The 26260-nt window shown below is 46.3% G+C and overlaps 1 protein-coding gene and 1 long non-coding RNA gene across 8 annotated transcripts in view; one reads left to right on the top strand and one right to left on the bottom strand.

The window, feature by feature from the left end:
* Positions 1-762: 762 nt before the first annotated feature.
* Positions 763-26260, top strand: part of TMEM131L (transmembrane 131 like) — an 83784-nt gene continuing 58286 nt past the window's right edge. For all 7 annotated transcript variants that reach the window (XM_072861246.1, XM_072861242.1, XM_072861245.1 and 4 more), the window contains exons 1-3: positions 763-925; positions 1299-1369; positions 8861-8904. In XM_072861246.1, the coding sequence (XP_072717347.1) occupies positions 802-925; positions 1299-1369; positions 8861-8904 (239 nt within the window). In that variant the 5' untranslated portion in view covers positions 763-801. The remainder of the gene's footprint in view (positions 926-1298; positions 1370-8860; positions 8905-26260) is intronic.
* LOC140651603 (uncharacterized) lies at positions 12949-15659 on the bottom strand. Its single transcript, XR_012042453.1, has 3 exons — positions 15396-15659; positions 13860-13894; positions 12949-13062 (listed from the first exon to the last, which is right to left on the bottom strand). It is a non-coding gene; the product is annotated as an uncharacterized lncRNA (long non-coding RNA).

Raw genomic sequence — 26260 nt, 5'->3', positions numbered from 1 at the left:
GAGCAAAAGGGACAAGCGCTTTAAAATACGATTACAAGGGCGTGTGAGACGCATGTTAAAACCGCATGACCCGCAGAGGCTACTGCTGGGCTCTGTTCTACGCTTCTGTTTTACAAACGCTGCAATTACCGGAGAGACCCATCAGAAAGCTCCAGGCACCGGCGCAGTTACTGAAAACCAAGCCGGGGCAGGCGGCAGCAGCCACCCTCCCGCACCCGGCGCTGCTGAGCAGGCAGGCAACGCCGAGCGAGCCAGCCCCAAGCCACCCGTCTCCCCAGCCGCACACCCGCCGTGCGCCCGGGCAGCACCTTCCCCGGGGCCGCGGGCAGCAAGGTCGCCACCGGCGCCGGTTTGGGCTTTTTTCCCCTCTCCCCCCTCCCCTCCCGCTCTTCTCCCTCCGCTCACTCTTTTAAGGCTTTTTTCTGAAAATGACGGGACCACGCGAGCCCCGCCGGCTGCCAGCCCGCACGGCTGTAAGGGCAGGAGGGAAGCGCCCGCTCCCGCCACCTGCACACCCGCGGTGGTACGAGCGACCCGGCGTCACCTTTCCCCAGCGCCTCCCCCGCGCTCTGGGGGGTGGCTCGGCACCCCCGGCACCCCGGCACCCCCCCCCCGGCTGCCGGCGGCCCGCCACGTGCTCGGCGCTGGAGGCGGCGGCGGGCGGGGGCGTGGCCGCGGGCGGGGCGTGGCGGCGCGCAGCCGCGCGGCGTGGCGGTGGGCGGTGCCCGCGGCTCCGGCGGCCCCGCCCCCCCGGCGCCCGCCGCCCCCGCCCAGCCGCAGCACGGCGCGGCGCGGCACGGCATGGCGGGGCTGCGCTTCCCGCAGCAGAGCGGCTACTGCCGCGCGGCCGCGGCCATGAACCTCCTGCTGGGCGTCTTCCACGTCCTCCTGCCCTGCTTTCGCCCCGGGGAGGCGCAGGGGCAAGGTGAGGGCGCCGACGGGACGGGACGGGACGGGGCGGGTCGGGGGAGGGAGGGAGCGGGGGTGCTGCCGCTGCCCGCTCCGGGCGTGCGAGCGCGGCCGCCGCCCCCGCCGCCCTCCCTCGGGCGGCTGCCGCGGTGGCAGCCCGGGGACACAAAGGGACCCGGGACATGGCTCGCATCCCGCCCCCCCCGCCTTCCTCCCGGCCCCGCGGTGCCCGCCGCGCCCCGGTGTCAGCCGGGCCGCACGTCGCTGCGGGCCTGCCCCGGCGCGGGGAGCCCCGGGCCGCCGCCGCCGCCTGCGGGCTCCGGCCTCCCGCTCCCGACCCCTGCGAGCGCGGCCGGCCCATCGCCCTTTCTCTCTCTCTGCCCCCGCAGCCATCGAGCCCATCCCCGGCGTGGTGGAGCTGTGGCAGGCCGAGGAGGGGGAGCTCCTGCTGCCCGCCCAGGTGAGGGGGCGCCGAGGGGGGCGGTGGTTGGGGCCGGGGGGGGCGAGCTGGGGCCGGGGCCGAGGCCCGGGGGAGGGGGGTCGGGGGCCATTACGGGGCCCCGAGGGCCCGGGGGGCGGCTGTGGGCCCGGGGGGCGGCTGTGGGGCCGCGGCGGGGGGCGAGCCGGGCCGCGCTGGGGCCGGCGGGGCGCAGGCCCGCGGGGGCGGCCTCGCCCGCTGTCACGCCGCAGCCCCGTCCCCGCGGCTCCCCCCTCCCAGCGCCTTGCCGCGACCGGGGCTGCGACCAGCAGTGTGATTTTTCAGCTCTGTTTTCTTTCTGTGTGTTTTCCCGTTTTCTCTTCCCCCCCCTTTTTTTTTTAACGTATGTATTTGTGCACGGTAAATACTGGGTGTGCACGTAATGAGTATGCATATATTTATATCTCAGACCTGCTCAGGTGAAGCCATTTTCCCCCCTCAAATGACACATCATTTATGATGTCGTTCCTCTCGTCGTAGCGCATTTTTGTTTCGTTTAGCCTCTTTTGTTGAGTGGTAACACGATTTGTTACGTTCTGTATGGGGAGAGGAGCCAGTACGGTAAAATGCATGGCAGGGCTGGTAAGCGAGGAGGGGTGCTGGAAGCGGTGGTCTGGAGTGTATGGCATTTGAGGCAGTCATTTAACTTGCACTGACGGACTCTGCCATATGTTGAGCTGGGCCTTCCTAGACTTCAAGGCACCAGGCTCGTAAATGGGAAGAAGCAGTCCTTAGGGACATCATCTTATGTGAGAGGGAAAAGAGAGTAATGTGTTTCTCTTAAGCCATTATATCATTCTCTGTTTAGTGCTCAGCGTTGATGCCCATTAACATAGGGAAAAACAGCAGAAGTGTTGTTTCTCTCCTCAGCTAGCTAACAATTGATGCTGCTTACCCAGGGCCCAGCATTTTGCATCATGGTGTTATGAGAGTACTATCTATTGTATGTATAAATACTTTAAAAAATATTTATATATGTTATGCTGTTCAGAATTTGCCTAGTGCAGATGTGGTAGTAGCTAAGGGAAGGTGCAGAGTCTCTGTGCCCAGGGATGCTTGAGGAACTCGGCCTTCTGCTTGTGCAGTCTTTACCTTGAAGACATTAAGATGCATTAGATGTAGAACCGTGTAATGCAGTCATTTATAGTTGCTCCTCATTGCAAAGCTGCAATTGAGTGAAGATGATGTGATGTTTACTTCCTGAGGAGATTAAGTCCTCTTGGAAAACAGTTTGTTCTTGAGCATCCTCATAAAAAATAAGCTCTAGTGTGACTGAAGCGAAGCCAGGCATGAATGGCTCTTGAACTTGGCGTGGTTGAGCATATATGGTCCTGCCGAGTCCTTGCAGCAGTGAAAGGCGAAGCTGAGGCTGCTGCTCCTCTGTCGTTTCTGTAGATGCTGCGTTAGGTATGCAGGAAAGAAAATAGGTCTTCTAGTTTCAGTTGTGACAGAGTGAGAAGTGAAAATCGCGATAGGCTCGCTGAAATAAAAGGCAGACTTTAGAAGCGAGATGAACCAGTCTCTGAGCGCTAGTGGTGCAGGGGCTGTTTTGCATGGCTTTCCCCTCCGAGCTCGGGGACCGCAGCAGCATCTGACGTGTTGGTGACTGCTCAAGCTGAAGCAGAAGGGCCTGGGTTCCTCAAAGAGGCTTTGAGACTGAAGCTTGGTTCCAGGCCCAACCCCAGCGCCCGAATTTCTGTTCCCTTACGGGCTTGGGCTTCACCCAGCACCTCTCGGGCTTGGGGCCTGTGGCCGAATTTGAAGCCGCCTTGTCCAGCTGTTGGGTGGAGGAGGAAAGGAGACCTCCCTCTGTCCCTGTGCATGTGGCGAGGGACCCTTCCAACACCGCTTCCATGGAGTGGTGGCACTGCTCTGCGATGGCTGGTCGTGGCTCTTCTCTGAGCACCCAAAGAGTCGAGGGTTACCCACCCTGCCGCGATCCCCTGTGGCATCTGCGAGGTCCTGAAGGCAATTCGGCATCGTTGCCCTGCTGGGTGACTGTTCTGCGTTGGTGAGGGGCATCAGCAGAGGTGCCGGCATCAGCTCCGGAGATGGGGAAAACTGCTTCATCTGTTAACGTCTGATTGCCCTTTCTTTGTTGGAGGGATGCTTAAACTTGCAAGAGGTTTATTGCTTGTTGGTCTCCTCGCTCCACTAAAAAAAATGGTCTGACTTACCACTACGAGGAGGTTGTCCATGCTCTCTTCCTTGCGAGAACAGACTTTCTCACTTAAACCCTCGCAGAGGGTTGTTGTCCAGTGTTTGTGTACCACAGCAGTGGTGACGCGATGGTGAGGGTCTAGTAAGAGGAAGAACTTCCTTGCTTTTGAGTGGATAATAAATGTTGTTTGATAGGGAATATCCAAGGGTTGCTTCATTCATGTGTTTAAAGATAGGTCTCGGGGAAGACTTTGGGAACGGGAAGTGTCCTGGTTCCTCGATCTGGTTCTTCCTGTTCCCTTTGGAGGAGGGAGGGCAGGAGTGCAGCACAGGGGAGCGAGGACTTCACATGCAGAAGTGAAAAATCCAGGGAAGGAACCGTGCATGCTCCTCACCCAAAGCACCTCCCTCCTGCCTGCGTGTTGCAGGCTCTGAGCAGGGGTATGGCTTAGGTTGCCCTGTCTGCCCAGCCTTTTTGCCTATTTCTGGTGGGTTACCAATGCTGTCTGATGGATGCTTTTCCCTTTCTGTCGTGGCTTTGTACTATTATCTTATTTTCCATGCATCATCAGCTGCCTTTGACAGAGCAGTTTTGAGCATTCTTTGCTGCCTGCAGAAATTGAGGGTGAAAGTTGGACGGGTCGGTAGCCCATTCAGCCATCAGGTTGCCCGCTCGTGCTTTTGTTCCAAGAGCATGTACCAAATAAAGACATCGTGTTAAGAGGCGTCGGCGGGGGGGGGGAACAACAAAGCATTTTAATATTTGTAGTTGCTTTCTAGGCCTCTCACAACATCGCTTTGTCTATGTGAACTGCATGAATTTGCATGCTGGAGCACAGCCGCCCAGGGCCCCTGTGCCTCCACCCCGGTCGGTCGTTCTACCTTCTGTTTCCTCTTGCTTCCCTTTCATTGTTTGTGCTTCTTGCGTGCCCCCTCCCAGCTTCCCTCTTTACACATATTTATGCTTTTTCTTCCCTCCCACCCCCCCGTGCTTGGGATCTTTTCTCTTGATTTCAGCTTCCTCTGAAGCCTGCAGAGCCGTTTGGGGATGGCTCACCTACTGCTCTTGCTCCACAGCTGAGCCTGACGGGTGCCCGGAGAATTGCAGTTGGTGAGGGTGTGCGTGGGCTTGTGTGCCAGAGCTGAGGAGGAGCTGGCTGTATCTAGTCTGCTGATAGTCTTCCACCAGTCTGCAGCTTCCTCCAGCGTTTTAATGTTTCTTCCTGGGTTCCCTTTTTGCTTTGAGATGAGCTGGGTTTCCCGGTCGGATGTGGTGTCCATATTACCTTCCTCCCAGTTCCTCTTTTTTGTTGAAGGTGGTGTGAAGTGTGGGGTAGCTGCAGAGCTCCCACCTTGCTCTCCTTCTCCTCCTTGCCCTTGACCTCCTTTTTATAGCAAACGTCCCTGGGGTGGGTGGCTGGATTTTTGTTGTTGTTGTTGTTCTTCCCATCATTTGTCCTCAACGTGGAAAAATGTAAAGTCTTGCTGGCCCTGATGGTTGGGGACGCATGGAAAACCAGTGGGATTTTGACATGGAAAATCTCAAGTGTGAGAGGCTTGATTAGAGCAGTTGTGGTTTTTATTCAGACTCCTTATAATTTTGTGGTTTTGCTTGTTTGTTTGTAACTTGTTAATACTTACTTAACTAAAATGCTTGGGAGAAAAGCTCCTTTGTGTAGGACTTGACACCCAAGCCTGTCACCATTAGAGGCTGAAAAAGCTCCAAATATAAACAGCCATGTTGGAGCACTTCAGTGCAAAGCTGAAAGGTGGTTAACAGTTATTTTTTTTTTTTTGCTGAAGACGAGGGGAAAGAGCCCAAGGAAAAGCACAATAAGGGTGTCAGGCCTGCTGTCTCCACGGCCACGAGTGTCTGAAAGGAGAAGCACAAATGCCATTTGTTGTTCGTGGTGGACAGCACTTAAAAGAGGTATCGGAGGGTAGTACTTGCATATTTCTGTCTGTCAAAAATCGCTTTGGTGATTACTTTGAGCGTCTGAAGGCAGAGGCAGGCGGGTTGGGCACCTGCAGAGCAGGGCATGCAGTGCTTTCCTTTCAGCCCCTTCAGTTTCGAGGGAGGAACTACTTTAAAATTAAATAGTGAAGGTTAAGTTGTAGGTCTTGTTATCACAATTGAAAATGACAGTAAGTCATCAAAGGCAACTTATACCAAACTTTTTTTTTGTGTCGGTGCCATGTCTGTGTGATGTGATGGGTTTTCTGCTGTTCCTGTGTGTTGCATGTAGGAGATGAGTGAGATCTTTCATTAGAGGAAAGCCTTGTGTATGTTTCAATTTGCTTGCAGATACTTAGGAGATTACAGTGACTGCTTATTTCAGATTGCTGTGATAATGTTTCAGGTGCTTGAATTTTGGAGAAAGAGAAAGATACCACAATATTTACTGGATGGTAGTCTGTTACAGACACTGGGCGAATACAGAGCTGCTGCCTGGGTTTTCTCTTTAAAGGTTCTGCTCGGTTCTGAAGGATTATTTTATTATTTTTTTCTTTTCCCATGTAGTAGCGACTTGTCTTCAGTTCCTGTTCTTCTGTGCAGCTCGGGCTAATAAGGTTAATTGTTCTGCCGGTTTCGAAAGCTGATGAAGACCTTGATCTTACATATGTATCCGAGATACGCAGCATTGCAGTATGTCATTAACAGAGGCACATCCCATCAGCTATGAACAAACTGAATGTACGGAGTCACCTACTTCAAAGCAGGGTTTATCTGAAGGTGCACAATTTGTGTGAAAGCCTGAGACAGACTTGGGGTGGGAATTATGTTCCTCTTTGGGCTGTTAAAAGGCCCCACCAGCCTCCCAGCTGAGCTTCTGGATGGCGCTGATAGGACTTGGGGCTGGTTGGCCACGCAGATTGTGCAGAAGCTGTCAGCCCAGGCTCTCATGACTTGTGTGATATGAGAGGGGCACTTTCAGGGGCTTTCTAGCACAAGTACCTGCCCATATTCAGGATGAGGTTTTGGAGGAAGGGAGTTTTTCTCCTGTCCTGGATAGGCTGCTGGGACCTGCATTTTGGCTTCAGGAGTTGTTCCCTTCCTTCCATCCCCCTGTAGTACTTGTCTGGCGGTATGGTAGTTTGAGAAAGCTTTCTTTCTTTTTTTTCTCTCTTTTTTTTTCTTTTTTTAAATCCTCGGTGTAAGTATACATGTAGCCTGTGGCATACAGAGGAGAGAAGATAGGAGAAAGCTGGACATGGGGGCTCTGTGCGCATGCTCAGAGTCGAGGGTGACTTTTTTAATTCTTTTTTTTTCTTGCACGATTGAGATTTTATGCTGTGGCTGTGCTGTAGACTGGGAAGGTTTTCTTCATCGTTGCCTGAGAAAAAGTGAAGAGGAGAAGTGGTAAGATAGCTAGAGTTAAGGGTGAGCACTGTGTAATGACACAGTCCCAGGGTTCTGATGCCTGGCAGATGTTAAGCCATTTAAAGGAGGAGTTAAGCCATTTAAAATGAGGATAGCTTGCCAGCCTGTTGTGGCAGAGAAGCTGTTTCTGGAGGAGGTGGATGAGGAGTCCTCTAATTCTGCTTGGTATTGTACTGAGGTCCCGGAAGTACAAAAGAAGCTTGGAGAAGCTGGAAAACAGATGATGGGTTTGTATTGTGCCGTACTGGTAGAGTCTAACAGCAAGGCTTAGCTCAGTCGTTAGAGGAGATGGCCAGGTCTTCGTGAGGGCCACGTGCTAGGACCTCTAGGTAGGTAGGTCTGTGCTGAAGGCCTTTGTGATGTGCTGTAGATCCTGGACAATTATCATGGTGTCTCCATCGTCCCGTCAAGGGCAGGCATACAGAAAGATCATCAACTCCTCAAATTAACTTGCACTTCCCTGTCAGTCTTGTTACAGATTTGGTTATGCTATGGTGAAGGCTGTGCTGCTTCTGTTGGATGAGCTGTTTGTGGCAAAAGATTGAAGGTTAGATGCATCTGTTAGCTTTTGGCAAGATCTGTAATAATATTAGCCATAACGTCGTTATTTTAGCCATAATAATGTTAATTATTAATAATAACATTAACCATATTTGCTGCTTTAGTGTGGTTGTCATTTTTCCCCCCTTCATGAGGCTCAGGTCTTCAGAAATCCTGCTGTCTGTCCTGTTCAGTGGATGAGTAGGGCCACCTGGTCTGCTTAAGTGTCTGAAACCTGTAGAAAGATGTTCAGTGTTTGTGCAGGTGATTATTTTTTTTTCCGGTATGTAGGGAAAATAGTGGCTAGAGTCAAAGATGGTGACTTGGGGCCTGTTCCATGATGCACTTACATGGGAAACATGTAGGAGGGGTGGTGGAAGGTGCACTCTCTTAATTTTAAAAGGTTTGGGGTTTATTTTTTTTCTACCTTTTCATTGCTAAGATCTGTAGCTTGTGTCTTGTGGAACCATCACCTGCAGAAGCAGTAGCTGTGAAAACTTACCAGCTGTTCCTGGCAGGATAACTGTGACCTCTTCCTGAAAAATGTTAATCTCCCTAAAGTTGTCCCTAGTTTCATCAGCGCAGGTTGGGTGGCTGTAACATGCTCCATTTTGAGTTGTAGGTAAAGCTTTCCTGGAGATCTCGGCCAGTTCAGAGCAGCTACCTGCTTGTTTTAAATGGATTTCCTGCAGGAGCTCATTGAACCGACGCTTGAGTTCATTTCTGTAGACAGCTCAAAGCGGTTAGTTGCAAACTGCAAGCTGGCACAGTTTAACTGCATGTCTCGAAAATTACCTTAGTCCAGCAACTGAGCTAAGCTGTTGTATTTAAAGCTTCTACTCTCCGATTTCTGTACGTGCTGCTAAATCTGGGTTTGGGATCTCGCCATCCCCGTTGGAACGTGGTACCTTGCCTTTGCTTCTGGCATTACCACGTGATCTGAATTTCAAGGCATTCTGCATCCTGTTTTCTCAGGTACTGGCTAATGAAATTTACTGACAGGGCAGATAATTTGAAGGTGGAGGAAATAGTCTTCCTGTAGTTCGAGGACAATTGATGGTTTTAGATTGAAATTGTATGTGTGAGCAGAATTTTGTGTAGATGCTTTTATATAAATGGAAAATGAGTCTGTTCAATCAACTTTTGGTAAAAAAAATGGAGTAGCCATGTTAAGTCACCATTTGTCTTGGCAAAATGACCTGAAACCTCAAATGGGATGGCCAGCATCTACCGTACTTGAATCGTAAAGGAATCGCTGTAGGATTTCTGAGGTTTTCTTGCAAGCAAGTCACGTGAGAGTCCATCTTTGGAGGAGTTAAAAGTGGTATGTATGTCCAGTGCACCCTGTTGCAATTCTGAGATTCTTACATAGTATTTTCTCTGTTTGTCAGGCTGATTCGGAGGAGGATGTGGAAGAGCATCCACAAGAACAAAGGTAAGCAAAACTCAAATGAAAACAAGTGTATTGAAGCTCGTTTTGGTTTTTGGTTTAGTAAATACTGACGTGTAATTGGGCAGACTACTAAAAATTATTTTTTCTGCTGCATATTAAGTAGATTTTCATTAGTTGTGGCTTACGACTTTCTCAACTAATGTTAATATCAATTTGTTAGCAAAACCAGAAAATAGTGCGCAGCGTATGCAAGACTGAAATGCCCTCTTGTATCTCTTTCTCCTTATTCTATCTCTAAGCTGCATTTGCTTTTCATTGCTTTTACTCAAAAAATTCTGTTTATTAATTCTGCCTTATTGTATATTTTGTAATTAATTTCTTTAAACAAGAGGACAATTTTCTGTTCCAAAATTTGCAAACATAAGTAGTCTTGGAGTGTTAATGTGTACCAAGGCAGGGAGGAAGGTAAAGAAGACTTAAAGCCAAAGGCTTATTAATATGTTGCTGTAGAACAATAAATATCCTGCATTATTTCTTGAAATCGGATAAATAATAAAGCTCTTAAGAACTTTAGCCTCAACTCTGCTGTTTCTGTTAGTATCAGGCCTCCTCTGTTTTGAAGGGTTGGGTAAATAGCATCACAGATTATTTTTAAAATACACATTTTGTTTCCTCCAAGTGTCCAGATTAAAGTGCTTGGACATCTAGGAGTGAAACACTTCCTTCCTTTGGTGTGTGTTAATGTGGGTACAGCTCTCAGTGCCATGCCAGCCAGAGAGATCACAAGACTTAAAATAAACATGTGTAGCACCACTGTGCTCTGACGGCTGCAGTTAGCCAGAAATGCTTTTCTCATTCATCACCTGTCTTTGCCCTTAGCTTGGGTTTGAGAGCAAATAGATCTGATAAAACACAAGCCTTGCTGGGAGCTGGCAGAAGGACGAAGCCTGGGGACGGGAAGGGGATGGTTACGATGGGACTGTCCTGCACTGCAACACTTCTTTGCGTGGCTCTTCCCCCTCTTTCTGCCCCATCGGGAGCCTTCATGTCCAAACATTAGGGCTCCTAATGTCCGAACAGCGTCACATTAGGGCTCCTGTGCCTCATCTCTGTGGGAATGAGAAAGATGGTATAGAAACAGGATGGGAGAATTACTGCTGCCTCTGACAGCTGATGCTGATGGCTTGTGCTTACCTGTGTCCCCCAATCCCTACCTGCATAGGGGATTATTTTTTTTCACTCCTCCCCTTGCGAAAAGAGGGGTAAACTATGGAAAGCTGGCATTTTCCCTGCACAAATACAGAACTTTCTGATTTTCAGCTGGGGACTACTATGGCTTTGATGCAAAATTTTCACTGCATGCCTAAGCATACTCTCTCTATTGAGAAGTAGTCAGAAGACAGCAGTCTCAAGTGCTGTGCTTAAGGTGGTTTCTGAGATTTTTGTTAGTAGGCAGAGAGATGTAGTTTAGAGGAAAAAAAAATCTCCACCTGCCTATTTTTCTCTGGAGGTGGATGGAGTAACTGGCTACTATGGCAGTAATAAAAATATTATTGAAAGATAAATAGTTCATGAGACTTAGGACATAGGAAAAAGCCATTTGACTTTTTTTGTCATTCAGGTGCTTAAAGATTTTTCTAGTAATTACTGATTTCCAAAAATGAAGTTGTTTTCTGAAAGTAAAGTTTATAAGGTTCACTTGCATGGATGGAAACACCCTTCTATTGTCATACTGAAATGCTTCAGGAAACTTGCCTAAACAGACACTGGTTTGTGTGCATCTTTTAAACTGTTTTGGTTTGCTGCCTACGTGTGTGTGCTCTGTACACTGAAGGAATGTTATAGTGTAGACTTTATGAAGAAGACCTAGCAAAGGTACGTTAGAAAGGCTAGAATTTATTAGTTTCTTTCCAGATTACCTTTCATTCCCTTGGCTTATATTACTATATGGTGAAATCATGGGGATTTCCTTTCCCTGTAGCAGCAAAACCTGAGAGCTTGCAGCATCTCCATCTCATTGTCTGCCAGCGTGCCCTGGGGAAATCAGCTAAAGCTACTGAAGTTTGATGTGGAGCCCCTAGAAGCAAAGCACCTTAAAGTAGTGCTATGAACAGAAGTTAATGGAGATAGAGAATTCCAAATTTTCCCCAGAGCTGAGGAAAGTAGAGTTCAGCATCTTGGGGCATAAAGGAGAAGATCTCTTCCCAAAACATGGTCTTATTCAGTTTTTAGTTCTAGGTTAATGGGCTCTCTTGGGAGCTTGCAAACCTACTTTAAAAAAAACAACAACCAAAAAAACCGCCAAAACAAAAAAACCCCAACGTGTTAACAGTCTGTTAACTGACTTCCTGTGCATGTGCATCACAGGATCTTCCATTTGGAGTGGGCTTCTTGGTTTGCTGTTGTTTTTGTGGCAAGCGCACAAGGGGGATAGATGTAGTCTCATTATTTCTGCCTTAGGTTTAGCTTTAACAAATACAGAAGTTTGCATGGAGGTAAAAAGATACTGTCAAAATAGCAATTTTTGTAAAGGACTATTTTGGAGGTGAATGAGAAATGGTTGATTTGGAGGTCTGTGGGTTTGCAGCTGCCCTAAGTGAGAAAAAGGTAATTAGCAACTCCTTAATTTCCAGCCTATGATTCCTGCCTTTCTGATTGCATGGATGCTACCACAGGTTGCTTTCTGCTGTTTTGTGTCTCTCTGGTTCAGACTCTGAAAGAAGAAATGCTGGACAGTAGATACTTGAGTTGCTGGATGTACTGATTCAGGCCACAGTGTTTGACAGAATTAAAGCCACATGTATTTGGACTAGCCTATTAAAAAAGCTTCAAGTTTCCTTAAAAAAAAAGTTTCTTACATTTGAAGTCAGCAGTAAAAAGATGCCTTCCAGAAGAGCTTTGGTTCAGGAAGTTTTGTTAGAAGACAGTCAATGGCAGGTGTTGATAGAAAGTTTTTTGGATGGGTTTTTTTTCCTTCATGCTGTTGACTGTTCACTTGCCACAGCTGGCAGTAGCAAATTTTGAAGATTTAGGTGCTTGCCTTTTTTACTATGCTTTTGCTAAAGCAGCAGAATAAGTCAAGTGCAGAAGTCTGGCACAGATAAAGGGACAGTACTGTTAGGTGATGTGCACGAATGATGCCATCAAAATTTTTAGCTTTCCACTTCAAGAAAGTAGACATTGGACTCCCAAAAGAAAAAATAAATTTTCACATGTATGACATTCTTAGTCCTTGGTTTTGACGACTTCTGGAGAAAGGCCTCTGAGGATCCAGTTTCCCAGCTGACAGATTAAAGAACATTTGCACCAGAGTAAACTGCTGTACTCAAGATGTGGAGTGGGTACTCTTAGTATGTGATGTGCGTTAGTAGTCCACGAGGAAGGAAAGCCATACAATACTAGGAGTATGGTAGGTAGTTAGCGACTAAGAGGACATTTTCCAGTCTTTACCTGTGACAGTTAGGGCAGATTTTGCTTTGAGTAGGTAGGTATCAAATGCTAGGAAATTAGAAGTGTGATCTGGTTAGCTCAGTCAAGCATTTCTGTTGAACCTTTGCCTTTGATCACTGGTAGAGCATTTGACCCCGTGGACTGGAGCTGCTTGGGGCAGTAGATGGTATCAGCTCCCAGTGGGTTCCTGCTGGGGTGATAGTGCAGCCCCAGCCCCGAGGGTGACCGCTGGTGCCTGGCACTTTGACCTCTCCTGATTGCCAAGTAGGATTCCTCCTAATCCTGTGATTTTTGTTGTGTCTGTGAAATAGTGCTCCAGAGGTGGAAGAGAAATTGGAAGGTAAAGGTAGTAAGGGAGTAGCGTACTAATTGCCTGAGAGACAACAAAGCAGTTAAGGTGCATGGACTGCAAAATTACTCGGGGGTTTAGTGGATGCTTAAGAGATGTAGTTATAACATTCGCTTCAGGAAAAATACAGAGTGGCTGTGGAGAATGAGCCTGCTTCACGTTGCAAGGTTGTGTATGGCAATTTCTCACTGGCCACAACTTCATCTCATCTCCAGTGAAGAGGCACTGCCTTGAAAAGAGTCTGGTGCTGTGGATGGGCTGTTAAGATACTTCAGAGGTGACTCATCCTTCAAAAAAGCCTGTCGTCTTAGTGCCATAATTTCTGACAGTCCATTTCTTGGAAAGCAGTGGCATGGGACTGGTGGTATGCCTGTGTACCAGATAACTAGCTTGGGTGGTGGCTAAGCCAGGAAAAGAAAGATTGAAAAATAGGTTAGGATCAACCGCATTTTTTTTTTCCCTTCTGCTTTTTCTTACTGAAAAGAATAAAAATTGATTTTGTGCCAGAAGAAATGTCCGAATATTAAAAACCCGTTGTTTTATATTGTGTTTACTTTTTAAACATCTTTAATAAAGTCAAACTGAGTATCCATTGAGAAAGTGTTTCAAAATGAAAAGCTGAAAAGTTGTTTTGAGAGTGTCAGTGAGTGCTTAAACTGTTTGAAAGGAACCATGCTAAAACAATATTTTCAACCTAAGTTTGTATCGAGTACCACTAATCATTTAGATTGTCATTAAACTTACTCCCTGAAAGTATTTGAAAAATTACATGAAGACTTTTCCTAGGTTATAAGCTTGATCCTAACTTGTAATAACAAAATTTACTTTTATTAAGTTTTTAATAGTTTTAAAAATTTTTTTACAAAAGAAGCAGAAATCCGTGTGTGTATTAAAAAAGAAGCAAGCTGCATTTCTTGGGAAAAAGCTTTTTAGTTACCATTAATGCACTTGCATAAAGTAACACATTTCTACAGTATGCACAGAATGGGTGTTTTTACTGGGTTGCACCAAAACCTGCTTCGATATTGGTTAACTTTTGTTATTAATTGATAAGTCCCTGCTGTTGTATCCTACTTACAATTTCACCAAATCACCAAGGGACTACTAATTTTAAGTTTTACTAGATGCCTAAAGAAATGAGATTTACTTTATATAATCCTTAGAAGTAAAGGAGTGGAAATGAGATGCACACACCTACCTGTTATGCTTGGGTGAAAATCCCTAAGGAAGCACCTGTAGGGATAACAGAGGATAATGTGAAGCTAGAATAAAAAAAAGCTTACTGAAGAAAATTGCTAGAAGGTCAACAAAGTTGGGGGATCTCTTGTAGATGAAGAAACAGACTGTTTTGGAAGGAACTGTTAGTGTTACTCCTCCTCTCCTTCCTTACACTTCTGCCAGGCACAGCCAGGGTGGCAGGCTGAACTCTTGCTGCTTTAATCTTTTATCTGTTTTATGTGTTGTAATTCATTCACTGATGAACTTTGCCTTGCTGAACTTTGTATTAAATGCTGTTAGGGACAGCTGTGCCCTCATGTGCATTGCTTCTTCCAAAATATCGGTACTTTTGCAAAGTTGTGTTGCTTGTCTGCTGATACGGGGAGTAAGAAACCTGTTTTGTTCTGTTTTTTTCCTGGGACATTGCATGCCAGTGCTGTGTGCTAGCACATGAGTCAGCTATCCATTTATTTATTTGTTTCTAAGTTGCTTTCAGACGTTTCTGAAATGAGAGCAGCGGCCTAGGCCGGCTGTACTGTGTTTCACACCAGACTGAGGAGCTAATGCGATTGCTTTCTAGGATCTGGAGTTAATGGCAAACATGACAGTCCTGCTGCGTTTGGCAAAGAGCTGTCAAACTCCTATCCTCAGCGTAGGTCCTAATTGACCTTAACTGAAATATTTTAAAGGTGATGCGTGGCCAGATTTAATTATTCTTTGATATCCTGTTGCAGTCGACTCATCGTCAAAATCTTGTCTGCTTGCATTGACAAAACCCTGCTGGTATGTATGTATTTCCCGTGCAGTTGTGAGCCCTCTTGGGCTGGAAGATGCCCGTGGTCAGATCAGTGACTGTTTGATCTGTATGTCAGCTTGTACGCTGACCTCAAATGGACTTCCTCATCTATGGGTGACAATTTGACTTTGGGAAATGAAGGCAGTCTTGGTGTGGTAATTGAGAATTGGCACTTGTGCTTTCATATGGCTCGTGCTGCCTTGAAAAGCCACACAGGCTGTCTTTACCCCAGTTTCTATACTGGTAAAAATAGCAGGCAGCGACAGTCTCCTCCCAGCTGGGGCAGTGAGGCTTTGTTTGCACAGGTATTAGTGTATGTGAAGAAGCTGTATTTGTGGATATGCGCTGCTGGAGTAAACTTTCTCACGTGTAATGAGCTGTTTTAAACGGACAAATAAACTGTGCTTTACATTTTGGTGTCCTGTATCTTTCTTTTCTTCTGTTAATTTCTTCACTTTCTTTTCCCACTTTCTGAGCTTTCTGTCTCTTCCGCAGATCTCTTGCGTACCTTTTTATGGCATCTCTTTCTTTCTTTTTAGTTTCTGTCTGGGCCATGCCCGAAACGGTTGTAGTTTCTGTACTGCAAGAGGAAAAGGCTGTCTTGCCCTCTCCATTGCCCCGGTGCTGTCCCCTGCCTTGCGCAGTCCTACAAGTTGTATCAGAAAACTCCTCTGGATTAAAAGCACTTCTTTATTTTATTTTTGCCAGGTTAACACTTACCTGTCATCATTCTCTGATCGATTTCCCTGTTGCTTTCTGTGAGAGCATCAGCTGAAAATGTGCATGAAAGTGCTGCCTCGGTCTCTTCCTCCCGCTGTGCTGGATGGGTGCCGGACCCGACCCCGGAGCGGTGTGCGGCAGCGCGGCTCGCCTGCAGGACAGCGTCTCTGTTGCACTCCCAAGGAGTTGCTGCTCCCAGGGAGGCCTGCCCGTGTCTCGGTGCGGCTCTGGTCCGGACCTTGTGGTGTCTTCCTGCTCCTTCCTCGGTCCTTCTGTCCCCTCTCTTCTTCCACCTGCCTTTTGGCCTGCTTGCGTGGTGGTACTCGTGCCAAGGCTGACTCTCTGCTCCCTTATCTACTGCGGTGCAGGAGGAGCTGGGGAGGAGCCTGGCCAAATCTGCTGCTCTGCTCACTGTTGGTGAGACAGATGAGCAGGTTAGTCCCCAAAAGTGTGGGGCTGAGAGGGAGAGCATCTTGTCGTATGCTGGGAGTAATGCCTTACCAAGTCTGGTTGTTGGGTAGGAGGGAGGGTAAAGCATTTGTATCTGTGTGATGGATAGCACTGGAGGCAGTTGATGGGTTTCGGGTGGATGGTGTGGTGAATCACACAGCCTGCCACTGTATGGCAAGTTGAAGGCAAGTGCACACACATGTGCATCATTTGTTGTGCACGGTTTAAATTTTTTTCAGGCTCTTGGTAAACCCCTGTAGCCTATGCTTTGGGACAGAGTCCACCCAGAATGCACCATCTTCAGGGTTAGGACAATGCTGTTCTGAGCAGGTGGGACAAGAGCATATGGTGTCTTATTTCCCGTTCAGTGTTTGTTTCAGTACTGGCTGCAAAGCTGTGCAGGAGCAGAGACAGATCTCGTGGTGGCACAGGTTGTTGGTATAGTCATTCAGCAAACACATGGGGAGGGTCGGCTCTTAATTGCAAGCAGCCGCATGCTGCCAGCACTCTGCAAGTCTGCTCTGGAACATGGCATTTTTCTTGTTAAACTTAACCTGCCTTGTTTTGAAAAAGGGGATGTTAGGACATGTTTTGTGTGTTTAGAGAAGAGAAAAAAAAAAAGAGAGAAAAGCAAAAGCAAAGAGCTGCTGTGGCATATTTGTCCTTGTCCTAATAGTTGTAAACTTAGTGTCCCCTTAGTCCATACATGCTGTTTCTGTAATATAAGTAGTTCAGAATAGGAACTCTCTTGTTATGCTCCTACTTTTACATTTTAATACACTAATAATGAATTTCAGATGTCTGTTAATCTCAGGCTAATCCTTCTGATTTGTGGGCAGTGGGCCACAAAAGATTTAGCTTTATATCTATAAATTTATTGCTAATAATTTTTTTACTTCCCTAATAGCTGCTTCTTAGTTGCCCTTAAGAGGGCTTAATTTGCAGTAATTTTAATTTTACCATTATGCAGTTAAACGATAGACATCTGGAATAATAGACCAATGTCAAAATTAACACCCTATAAGCATTTAGCTTCATAGTTTTTCTGCTGTTGCAGATTGGCAAATTGTGACAAAATAGAAAAAAACAAAACAGCTTGCTCACTTTCAGGAATTTGCAAACAGTCCATTTCTGAATCATCAACCCCAGCACGCTGGCTTGATTTTTAAAAGCTGAGTATAAAGTTACCTGAAATCTATCTGATGCGGTGTAATAAAGTGTTACAGGCAATGCTGTTACCTGCCTCTCGTCTTCCTAGAGACTCAAAGGTAGCACAAACCTAGCTTATAACACCTCACCTATTTTTATTTGGCTAGGAAGCATGCTCTGGGAAAGCTGCGCTCCTGCCCTGGCAGTGGCTCTGAGTGCATGACTTGTAGGCAAGTAGGTGAAGGAGCCTTTTCAGTAATTTTGGCGTTTGCCATAGTAACATAAGTTAAAACATGGGCAGGAAAACAAAGCAAGTAGCTCTTCTGTACCACTTTCAGTTCAGTCTTGGTTGTAAATTCAAGCCTAATTTTTTTAAAAATGGCTTAGTTACATTGTCTTAAACATCATTTTTATCCACGTTCTTTGGTCGGTGTTTTGGGAAGAGACTTTTTCTTTGTGGTGGTTATTGCAGAATGACCAACTCATCTCTTCATCAGGACAAAATAGTCCTGTCCGCTTCAGGGGGAGGGAAAAGTATATCAGATATTACACTTGCATGTGACAACAGTGTGTGTTAACTCTTTTGCAGAGTTCTGAGTATTCACTGCAAATATTGGCTTTATATTTGTAGAAGAGTTTGCTTTAATCAAATATGCTAATTGCCTAGGAGAAACATGTGGCCAGTATGAATAACTTGGGTGTCTGCTTGTCCTCTCAGGGGTCCACCATTCTATGTTATGTCCAGGCTGCCACCTGAGATAAGGAAGATAGAGGGCAAAGCTGGCTGTGTTAATAGTCACCTTATCTTCCTCTCCACCTCCTGCCCCCAAAGTGGTGTACAAATAAAGCTGCATTTTTTTTTTGTCTTGGTAACTTTTAGAAAATGCAATGGAAATATAATTAGGCAAGGACAACTCAGGATATTTTTTGTGTGTATGTGTACAAACCAGACCTTTCTTTCTGTAGAACAACTGGGCTTTATATAAATTTTAAACACAGCAATTCATCAGTCGAAAACAATCTCTGTGAATAAGGTTTTTTGCTCAGAATTATGAGGAAAAGGAGAGAGAAGGGAAAATGTTTTCCAAGAGGAGGGTGAGAAGTAGCCCCTCAGTTCTTGTTTTCGGTGAAGTTCTCGTCTTCTGATAGCCTCTTGTCTGCTTCAAGATACTGTTGCAGTACCTAGTGAGCTGCAGTCAGCGTTTACCATCTCACCCACCTGCATATCAGACTCCACAGATGTCACAATGAAGAAATTTGAAGTGCAAAATAATGCCTTTTTCTACTGCCTGATAAAAGCCAACTTCTACTTCAAAACATCATGAAGACACATGAAGATACTGCAAGGACTTGGAAGTAAAAAGGAGAAAGTTAAGACAGCGTATCATGTTCAGTGCTGTTGAAAGCACGGGCTGTGTTGTCTCTGGTTCATGGTTTTGTTGTGTTTCATTAGAAGCTGGCCTTTCTGGGCAAGAAGAAGTTTTGTTAAAATGTTTGTTCACAACAGCATGCTCCTTAAGGAAACATGAGAAATGCAGAAAACAACTCACTATTATTTTTTTTTAAGCCTAGAAGCTGTTCTTTCAGATGATGGGATGGTGACACTTGCAGTAATGTAGCTGAGCTTGCATAACAAAAGACCTCAGTTCCTTTGCAGTCCTAAGATTTGAAACTGGTCTGGCCTTTGGAGACGCTTGTATATCAATAGGATGATAATTTGACACACTTCAAAATGCCTGGGAAGACTTTCAGAAACCTGAATGATATATATGAAGAAGAAAAAGCGACCTTAAGTCAAAATTGTTCTGACATACATTCTCACTATTTCTTTTGCATATATAAATCATTATATATTGTTTTCCAATTTTGTTAATTGCTGTTCATTGCTTTAATGTTTCTCTCTGGGACCTGGTTATTTTCTTTGAGAGACTGAAGTGTAATTCCCTTGTCACATATCTCTGCATCTCTGTCTCAAAGAAAAAGTTAACTTTTAATTAAATAGGCAGTCTCAGCTTTACAAAGTAGCTAAAGAGGAAAATGAGCAGTTTGTAATCTGCGTATCTTCGTTTCTGCTACTATCTGCCTTGTTGCTAGCACATATATATTTATCTCCTGAGTGGGAATTTCCCTGCTTTTTATAATCACATGTGAATGCTGATACCTGATCTAGTGGAAAGTTAATAATCTCTCTTGTTTTACTGTCCTTTGTTCTTCTCTGTGCCCCCTGAATGCTGCCATGTTCTTACAGCCGTTTTCCCTCCCGATTTACTGGAGGGCTTCTCCTGGTCATCCGTGTGGTGGGTATATGCTTGAAAAGCTTTTGTGGGTCCTAAGGGAGTGTCCAAAACAGGATTCTTATACAGACTCTCAGATTTCCAGAAGCCCTAGAGACCAGCTTTGAGTCACGGCAAGTGCTGCCATCAGCTCCTGCACACTTCTTTCAGAGCTAACAGTGTTTAGCAAGCAGTGGATCCAAATGTTAATACTTAATGTTTTTTTAAGTTTGTTGGCATACTGAGGTCTTGACCTTTCCTGTGAAGCTGCTTCAATTACTTCTGTGATTTCTGGTTATCAAAATTAAGCAAAAAAAAAAAAAAAGCCACCTAGCATCCTGCTTCCTGCTGGTGCTCTTTCCCCTGTGGGCACTTCTGAAGAGTTCCTCCGTGGGCAGCACGTGGGTTTGGTGGGATCAGGCAACTCTTTGCAGTCCTTCAGCTGAGGGGTTTTTGTTTCTCATCAGTGGGAACAGAAATGGGTTCAGCAGTCGTGTATCAAACCAATATTGGGCCATATGAATACACATGCATATGCTTGAATGCCATCTCCTGGCATTTAGGACACCAGTCCATGTTTGTCAGAGCAGGGTGTTGTGCTGCCATTGGGAATACACTTGGAACAAAGAGGGACCTCGGAGACTTCTCTGACTCTGAGCCAGCAGTCTCAGTGCGATGTGTTTAGCACTGAAGAGAGAAAAAACAGATGCATGCTTGTTTTTGTATTATTTGCGAGGAGGATCCTTTGTATGGTTTCCAAGGTCTTGAGGTTCCTGTATATTGTGCTGCCTTTTAACTCCATCGCTGTAGTGCGCTCGGAGGAGAGGTGCATTTTCCACAAGCAATTGAAAATGCACGTGTGCTGTTTTTTAAGGCGCTCGGACCTCCTCGCTGCTCTGTGTCAGAGCGCCAGAGCAAAGTGCACCGTGTTCTCAAGGCTTTTCTTGGTGGGAATATGTAAAAGCTATTAATTACTCCATCTGTTACAGGCTGGGTGTTTTATCCATCTTCAGGTACATTGCAGTGTTAGCAGCTGTTGCACAACAGAGCTGAATCCTGAGAGAGCTGTAGGATAAAAAGCAAAACTGGTTGAATTTTACTGAATTTTCTGACAATACAGTAGTTTTATTTTCTTTGAGGATAAATTGCAGTGATTCATTAAAAAAAAGTTGGTTATGTTTGGTAGAAAACAAAAGCTGTAATTTTAAAGTTTAATTACACTTTCATGACTGCTGCTAGTGAGGCACTGCTTAGAGTATGAAGATGTGCATTGCATGAAATTTCAGAGTTGTAGATACTGGATGTTGTCCTGAAAGATCTGATTGCCTTTGCAGGAGTTAATGCAGAAATTACTGTGTGAAATTGTTTGCTCTCTACTTGAAAAGTAGAACAGTCTGAGGTCTAACAAGGATTATTAGAAGCATCTGAAATATAAAAGATTTGTGTGTTTACCTTAGGACTCTACCGAAGTTATTGGCAAGTGACTGTCATCACCCACAGGGCTGGACACCCACGGTTTTGGTGCCCTCTGGGCATGGGGCACCAGCTCCTGGCTGAAGTAATGCCGTAGCAGGTCGGCTCCTGCACCGCACACTAGCCGCAAATACGGAGCGTTTCAGAGTAGCGATTAATGCATAGTCTCAGTATTAACGAGTACTGCCCAGCGTCACGGTTATACCGGTGTCTTGATATTAAACCTCTGGGTGGAGAGGCAGTGGGACTTGCTGCGGGATGTGGGAGGAGGAGGTGTGGTTTTCTTTCCCCTCATTAAGTGTCCACTGTCTGGGTGGGTACCTGGCAGCGTTTGTCTCGCAGCAAACTATACTGCAAGGTTGCACCGAGTGCTGTTTTCTCCCCTTTTTGTCCCCTCTGGACTCCTCGGACCCTTGTCGCAGCACAGCTCTCTCCGGAGAGGCTGCTGCGAACCCCGTGGATGGGAGCCAGAGCCCAAGGGGCCGTGCATCTGAGGAGAGGGAGGTGGCAGCAAGGTAGCGGCTAAGTGGGAAAACCAGTAGTGTTACTGAGGCCATGAGACTATTTTGCAGTGTTGTCGCCCCATAATTACAGCATTGTGCGGTATCCCGTATGCTTACAGTGCCATCATGGCATTTGCGAGTTGCCCATCTGTTGCTTGAAAGCAGGTCAACATAGAGAGTACGGCGGTGGTCAGATTGCACCAATCATGATGATAAATGTGTTTCAAAGCAACAGAAGAGCTACTGAGGGCAGCTGTAAGGACAGCAGCCAGGCAAGGTTCAGCTGGCCCTCAGTGACAGGCAGGATCCATGCCCACCACCAGTATGTGGTCTCGTCTGTGGGGAAGCTCCCTCCCTGGGCACCTGGGTGGTGGTGAAGAAGTAATTTTGGGACAGAGCTTTTGGAAGGCTGGTCACCTCCAGCTCCATCTGCAGCGAGAGAGAAAGAGGTTTCACCAGAGGACGGTCAAGGAGTTTAATTTAGCTGCTTTGGACTGCCCGCAGGAGCAGCCCGTTTTTCCCAGTCCTTCAGCGGGGGGGGAATGACAGGTTTCCTAATTTCGGAGCCCAGGGTGAGGGAGTGCTCACGTCCCCCCAAGCTCCCCTGCCTCTGCTGCTTCCCCTGTCGCCTGCAGCTTCCCCTTGCCGCCGAGGGCAAGGCAGCAGGTGAAGTTGCAGTAACTTTTTCAAACCCCCAGCGTCTCTGGCTTGCACGACGAGTCTGGCCTGCCCTCTCTTGCTCAAGTTTTCATACAAGTTCAGAGACTTGCCTGGCCTCGGTCTGTGTTGTGCTGGGGCAGAGGCTGTGGCTGGCAGTCTGCACCTTGGGTACTGCAGGACGTTCTGCTGCAGAAGCAAAGGGCACCCGTGCGACCACCAGACCTTTCTCGGTGAGCGGTGCAAGCCTGGGAGAGCTGCTTCCGATGCCTCCTGTCTGCTTCAGTGCACAGGGAGCTCGTCTTCAGCCTGCTGCCTCTTACTGAAGCTCAGAGCAGCGTGTTGGTTAAGGCAAAACCCTACCGAAACAGGACGCTGCCATCCATGCGTGGTCGCCCAGCTGGGGAGAGGGAGGCTGGGCAGCTGGTGAGACATCTTGCGTAGCGTGGTGCCGGAAACCGCTCAGATGTGATGCTGAACCTGTCTGGGCTAGAATTTGGCAGCGGGGGAAGGATGGGGTGTAATTGCCAGAGAAGCAGGGGGGCAAGTATGGTAACAAGAGAAAAAATGACTTAGGATTGTGGAGAGAAAAAAAAGGGGGGAAGGGGAAGGTGCAAAAAACTCAAAGTGAACAAAGATAAGGTAGGAAGGGAAAAATGAAAGCTTGCTTATTTCAAGTGATAGGCAAAACTGATAAAGGACAACAGCAGATTGTAATCTAACGATGAAAAGAAGGGTATACAATAGCAAAAGGGAAGTGAAATGAGAGAAAGGAGAGAGTGACTGATTCATAACTGCTTGCACCTTGTGTAACCACCACCTCCGTTTATGTAAAATTATTTTAAGGGTCTGTGCAAAACAGAATCAAGTCTCCCCACTCTGGCTGGCAGAAGTGTGCGACAGTCCTGCTGCACACTCATTTAGTGCCAGCTATTACACAGGGTACAAAGCAGTCAGCAAGTCAGACCTCACCAGTGACATTGTAGGTCACCTCTTACATTTTTGCCTACATATATATTTTTTGTGCTGAATAACATTGTACTATCGACTGATGTTGTGTGTTGGCATTTTAAAATTAAGGTCTCTGCAATAAACACATCAATAAACGTACAAACAGTAAAGACGTGAACATAGAGATGATGAATCTGCTAACCATGTATAAACATAAATTGTGTAATTCCTGTTTTGTTTTTTTTTTTAATGAGACTGGAACAACAAGGAGCACTGCGCTGCCCTCGGGAAGTGAGCAGCCATGTAATATTGTAGAATAAGTTTTGCAGTTCCTTATTGTTTTGTGGCTTTAACGTGCCTGCTTAGTTTTTGTGCCTTCCTGCTAGTGCTGTGTGCCATGTGCATTGCTGGTTTGTGTCTAAATCTTGATTCCTGGCAACTGGAGGAGGGTAGGGAGTTGAAGGGCCTGTACTTGACCGACTCCTTGACCCGTGCTTTATGTGCTTTGTTGCTATTAACTGCCTTTCTTCAATAGCTATTGTCTGATTTCTGTCTTGGTGTGTTCTGTCTTTTATTGGAGTCCTTTGCCGCAAGCCCGCTGCCTACAACCCACGAGGTGCCTGCTGCCTGCTTAGGTATTTCTGTGGCCTGTTGCTGACCCAGTTTCTGCAGCATTTAAACTGCCCTTTTGAAAAGAGGGCATTTCTGGCCTTTGTGAGCATTCCCAGTGTTGCTGGGATAATGTGGCTGATCCCGCAGATGCGGGTAGTCGCTTTAAAACAAACACGCACCCCCTGCTCTGGTCCCCATGCTTTCAGTCTTGCTTGGAATTTTTTTTTTCTCCTTGTAAATAAATACAATTGTTAATGCTTTCTGGTCATTGAAGCGGTGGGCTGCGTTTTGGTCGATGGTTTGTTCTTGGAATAATTACTGAAATGTTTGCTGTGCAGGGAGGGAAGGGCAGTGCGCAACCATAAAGAGTGTACGCTTCCAGATTTTAAGATGAAGACCCTCGCTTTTGTTCCCAAGCCGAGGAAGCTCATTTGGGACTTGGAGAACTGCAAGCGGCCCTGTGTCTGTCGTGGCTTTGTCGTGAGGTCTGGCACGGAGGTTAGGTCCTGCTGGGTGTGAGCACTGGACTGGGGACAATGACACTTGGTTTGAACACTTGCACCTTTCTTTATTTTCCCTCTATCCGCTGAAATTTTACAGGCTGTGGAAAAGTAAGATGAGGTGTTGAAAACGTGGTCTTGTGGTAGCTGCAAATCCATGTGTTACCTGCTGCTCGCTGTGGTTTGGGGCAGCATCTTGCCCTTCCTTATTCCCTCTTTTTGCCATACTCCTGCCACAAGCCACGTCTTCCATTTTGAAACAGTCAGAGATCTGCCTTACAAAGCCTCGTTGCTCCTTTTTTAGTGTAAAATACTGCTGTGGAGTGACATGACGAAGCCTGTTCAGAGGTTGAATGCACTTGCCAAGCTTGCTTTCATGCACTTAAGTCACACGTGGGTCTGTACTTTCGAACGCGCCTGTAAGAAGGGGCAAAGTGCTCCACGCCGGTCCCGATCCTACCCCTCTGGGCTTCAGCAGGAGTTTGCGCAGGTCCTGGTGGGTTCCCATGCAGGACCGTGACATTTATTTGCTAGTTATCTTGCAGAGGAAGGAGCGGCGAGAGACGTACGGCCAAACTTGGTTAAGTACGCCTTTGGGCTGCAGAGAGATCTTTGGCCTGTTGAAGGAGCTTTTTGTTTCACGAGCAGCTTTAGAAACTCCGTATCAAATAGGCTAATGTGTGGAGCATGCAGAAGCAAAGTGCATCCTTTCTTGCAGTGGGAGTGCACCTCTGGTTTGAGGCTTGTTAAGAAACTAAAAATAGCAGTACTGATTCTTTTCTCTTCGTTTCCCAGGTGAAAATTTCAAGTTGGTGAGCTCCGACTAGCTTCTTATCTTTGAAATAAAGGAAGAAATGCAAGAATCTAGGGGAGATGGAGTCTTAATATAGTACTTGATTGCAAGTACTTTTTTTAACTGGTACAAAATAATCAAAAGCTGACTTCCTGCTATTTTTTTCAGCTCCTTTTTCTCCTCTTCCTTCCCCCACCAGCTATCCTGCTGAAGGAAACAAATGTTAACTCATTGGCTTAAGGTGCCCCTTGCTGGAAATCAGAGCTCTAGAGGTTAATGTGCCAGCCATAACATACCTGAGGTTTTGGTGGTGGTACACATTTTGTTAATAAACCTGTGAAACGGGGTGTGCTTCATGTGGTTCTGCTTTGTTTAATAGCAGAAGGCTGCAGCATTTTGTACGTGAGAAGAATTGGCTTGGAGCATATGCTGTGCATTGGCTTCAACAGATCCCAGATGTTTTGTACGGACCTGGTAATTTCTGCAATAAGTGTTGTAACTACTAATCCTGGTAATGCCAAAATTTTTAAATTTTTGCTAGTTTGAATTTTCTAGTAGAATTTTTTTCACATCTGTGTTTTCTTCAACAACGTAATCTAACAAAGTATAAATACACGGTAGTATTTAGGAGTAGGTCACAAATACACTGTGAGAGTGCTTCTTTTTATTAATAGCACTAAATCATGGAGCTGTCTTTTCATTTTGCATACCACAACCCAGAGTGCCGAGTGACACAAGACAGGTGAGCGCAGCAAGCTGCTCTTTTCAAAAGGGGCAGCCAGGGGAATTCGGCAGGCTGTCCTGCCACTGAAGGGGTCTGCTGGCTTTAGGTGAGAAAGTGGAAATGATCCGATGCTGTGGAGGATTCCCCCGTTCTTCTGCCTGCAGGAGGGGATGTACTTGGATGTATAACTGGAGTTTTGTTTGGGGAGTTGGAAAATCAAAGCTTTTACTTTAAGAGTAGGTGTATATGACTGGACTATTGAAGTGTATAGGTGAAGATGAAAATGCACAGTGCAATCAGTTAATAAAATCTGGATGAACAATAAGTAGTCTTCAATTTTTTTATCACTATTGTAATTTTAAAAGGTTCTTCATAAGAAAAAAGTTCCATATTTTTCTCCAGAAAATACATGTCCCGTCTAATAAATAATACTACGTATCACATCTGTAAAGTGGCATAGACCAGCAGGTTACTGCACCAGAACAAAAAGCTTTGTCAAGTGACACCAAAACATTTGGAGGGACTCTAAGGAGGATATAAAACACCCCAGCTGGGAGGGGTGGAAAACAAGAACAAGACAGTGATGCTCCTGTGAGATGGAGGTGTTGATTTGGGGCCGAAGCTACTTTTTCAGTGTTGATATTTGGTTAGTGACTTATCTTTAACTTTTCCTCCTTAAGATTTGATAGTGGCCCCTGGGGCGTGGGAGAGCAGCTTTGTTCCCCTGCTCTGTGCAGGACCACCGTGCAACCACAGCTTCACCCTGCACCCCTGTGCTTA

The sequence above is a fragment of the Ciconia boyciana genome, chromosome 5 (genome assembly GCF_034638445.1).
Source record: "Ciconia boyciana chromosome 5, ASM3463844v1, whole genome shotgun sequence".
Classification (NCBI taxonomy): Eukaryota; Metazoa; Chordata; class Aves; order Ciconiiformes; family Ciconiidae; genus Ciconia; species Ciconia boyciana.
Note: the sequence above shows the minus strand (reverse complement) of the source record. Positions and strands in the feature narration are given on the sequence as shown.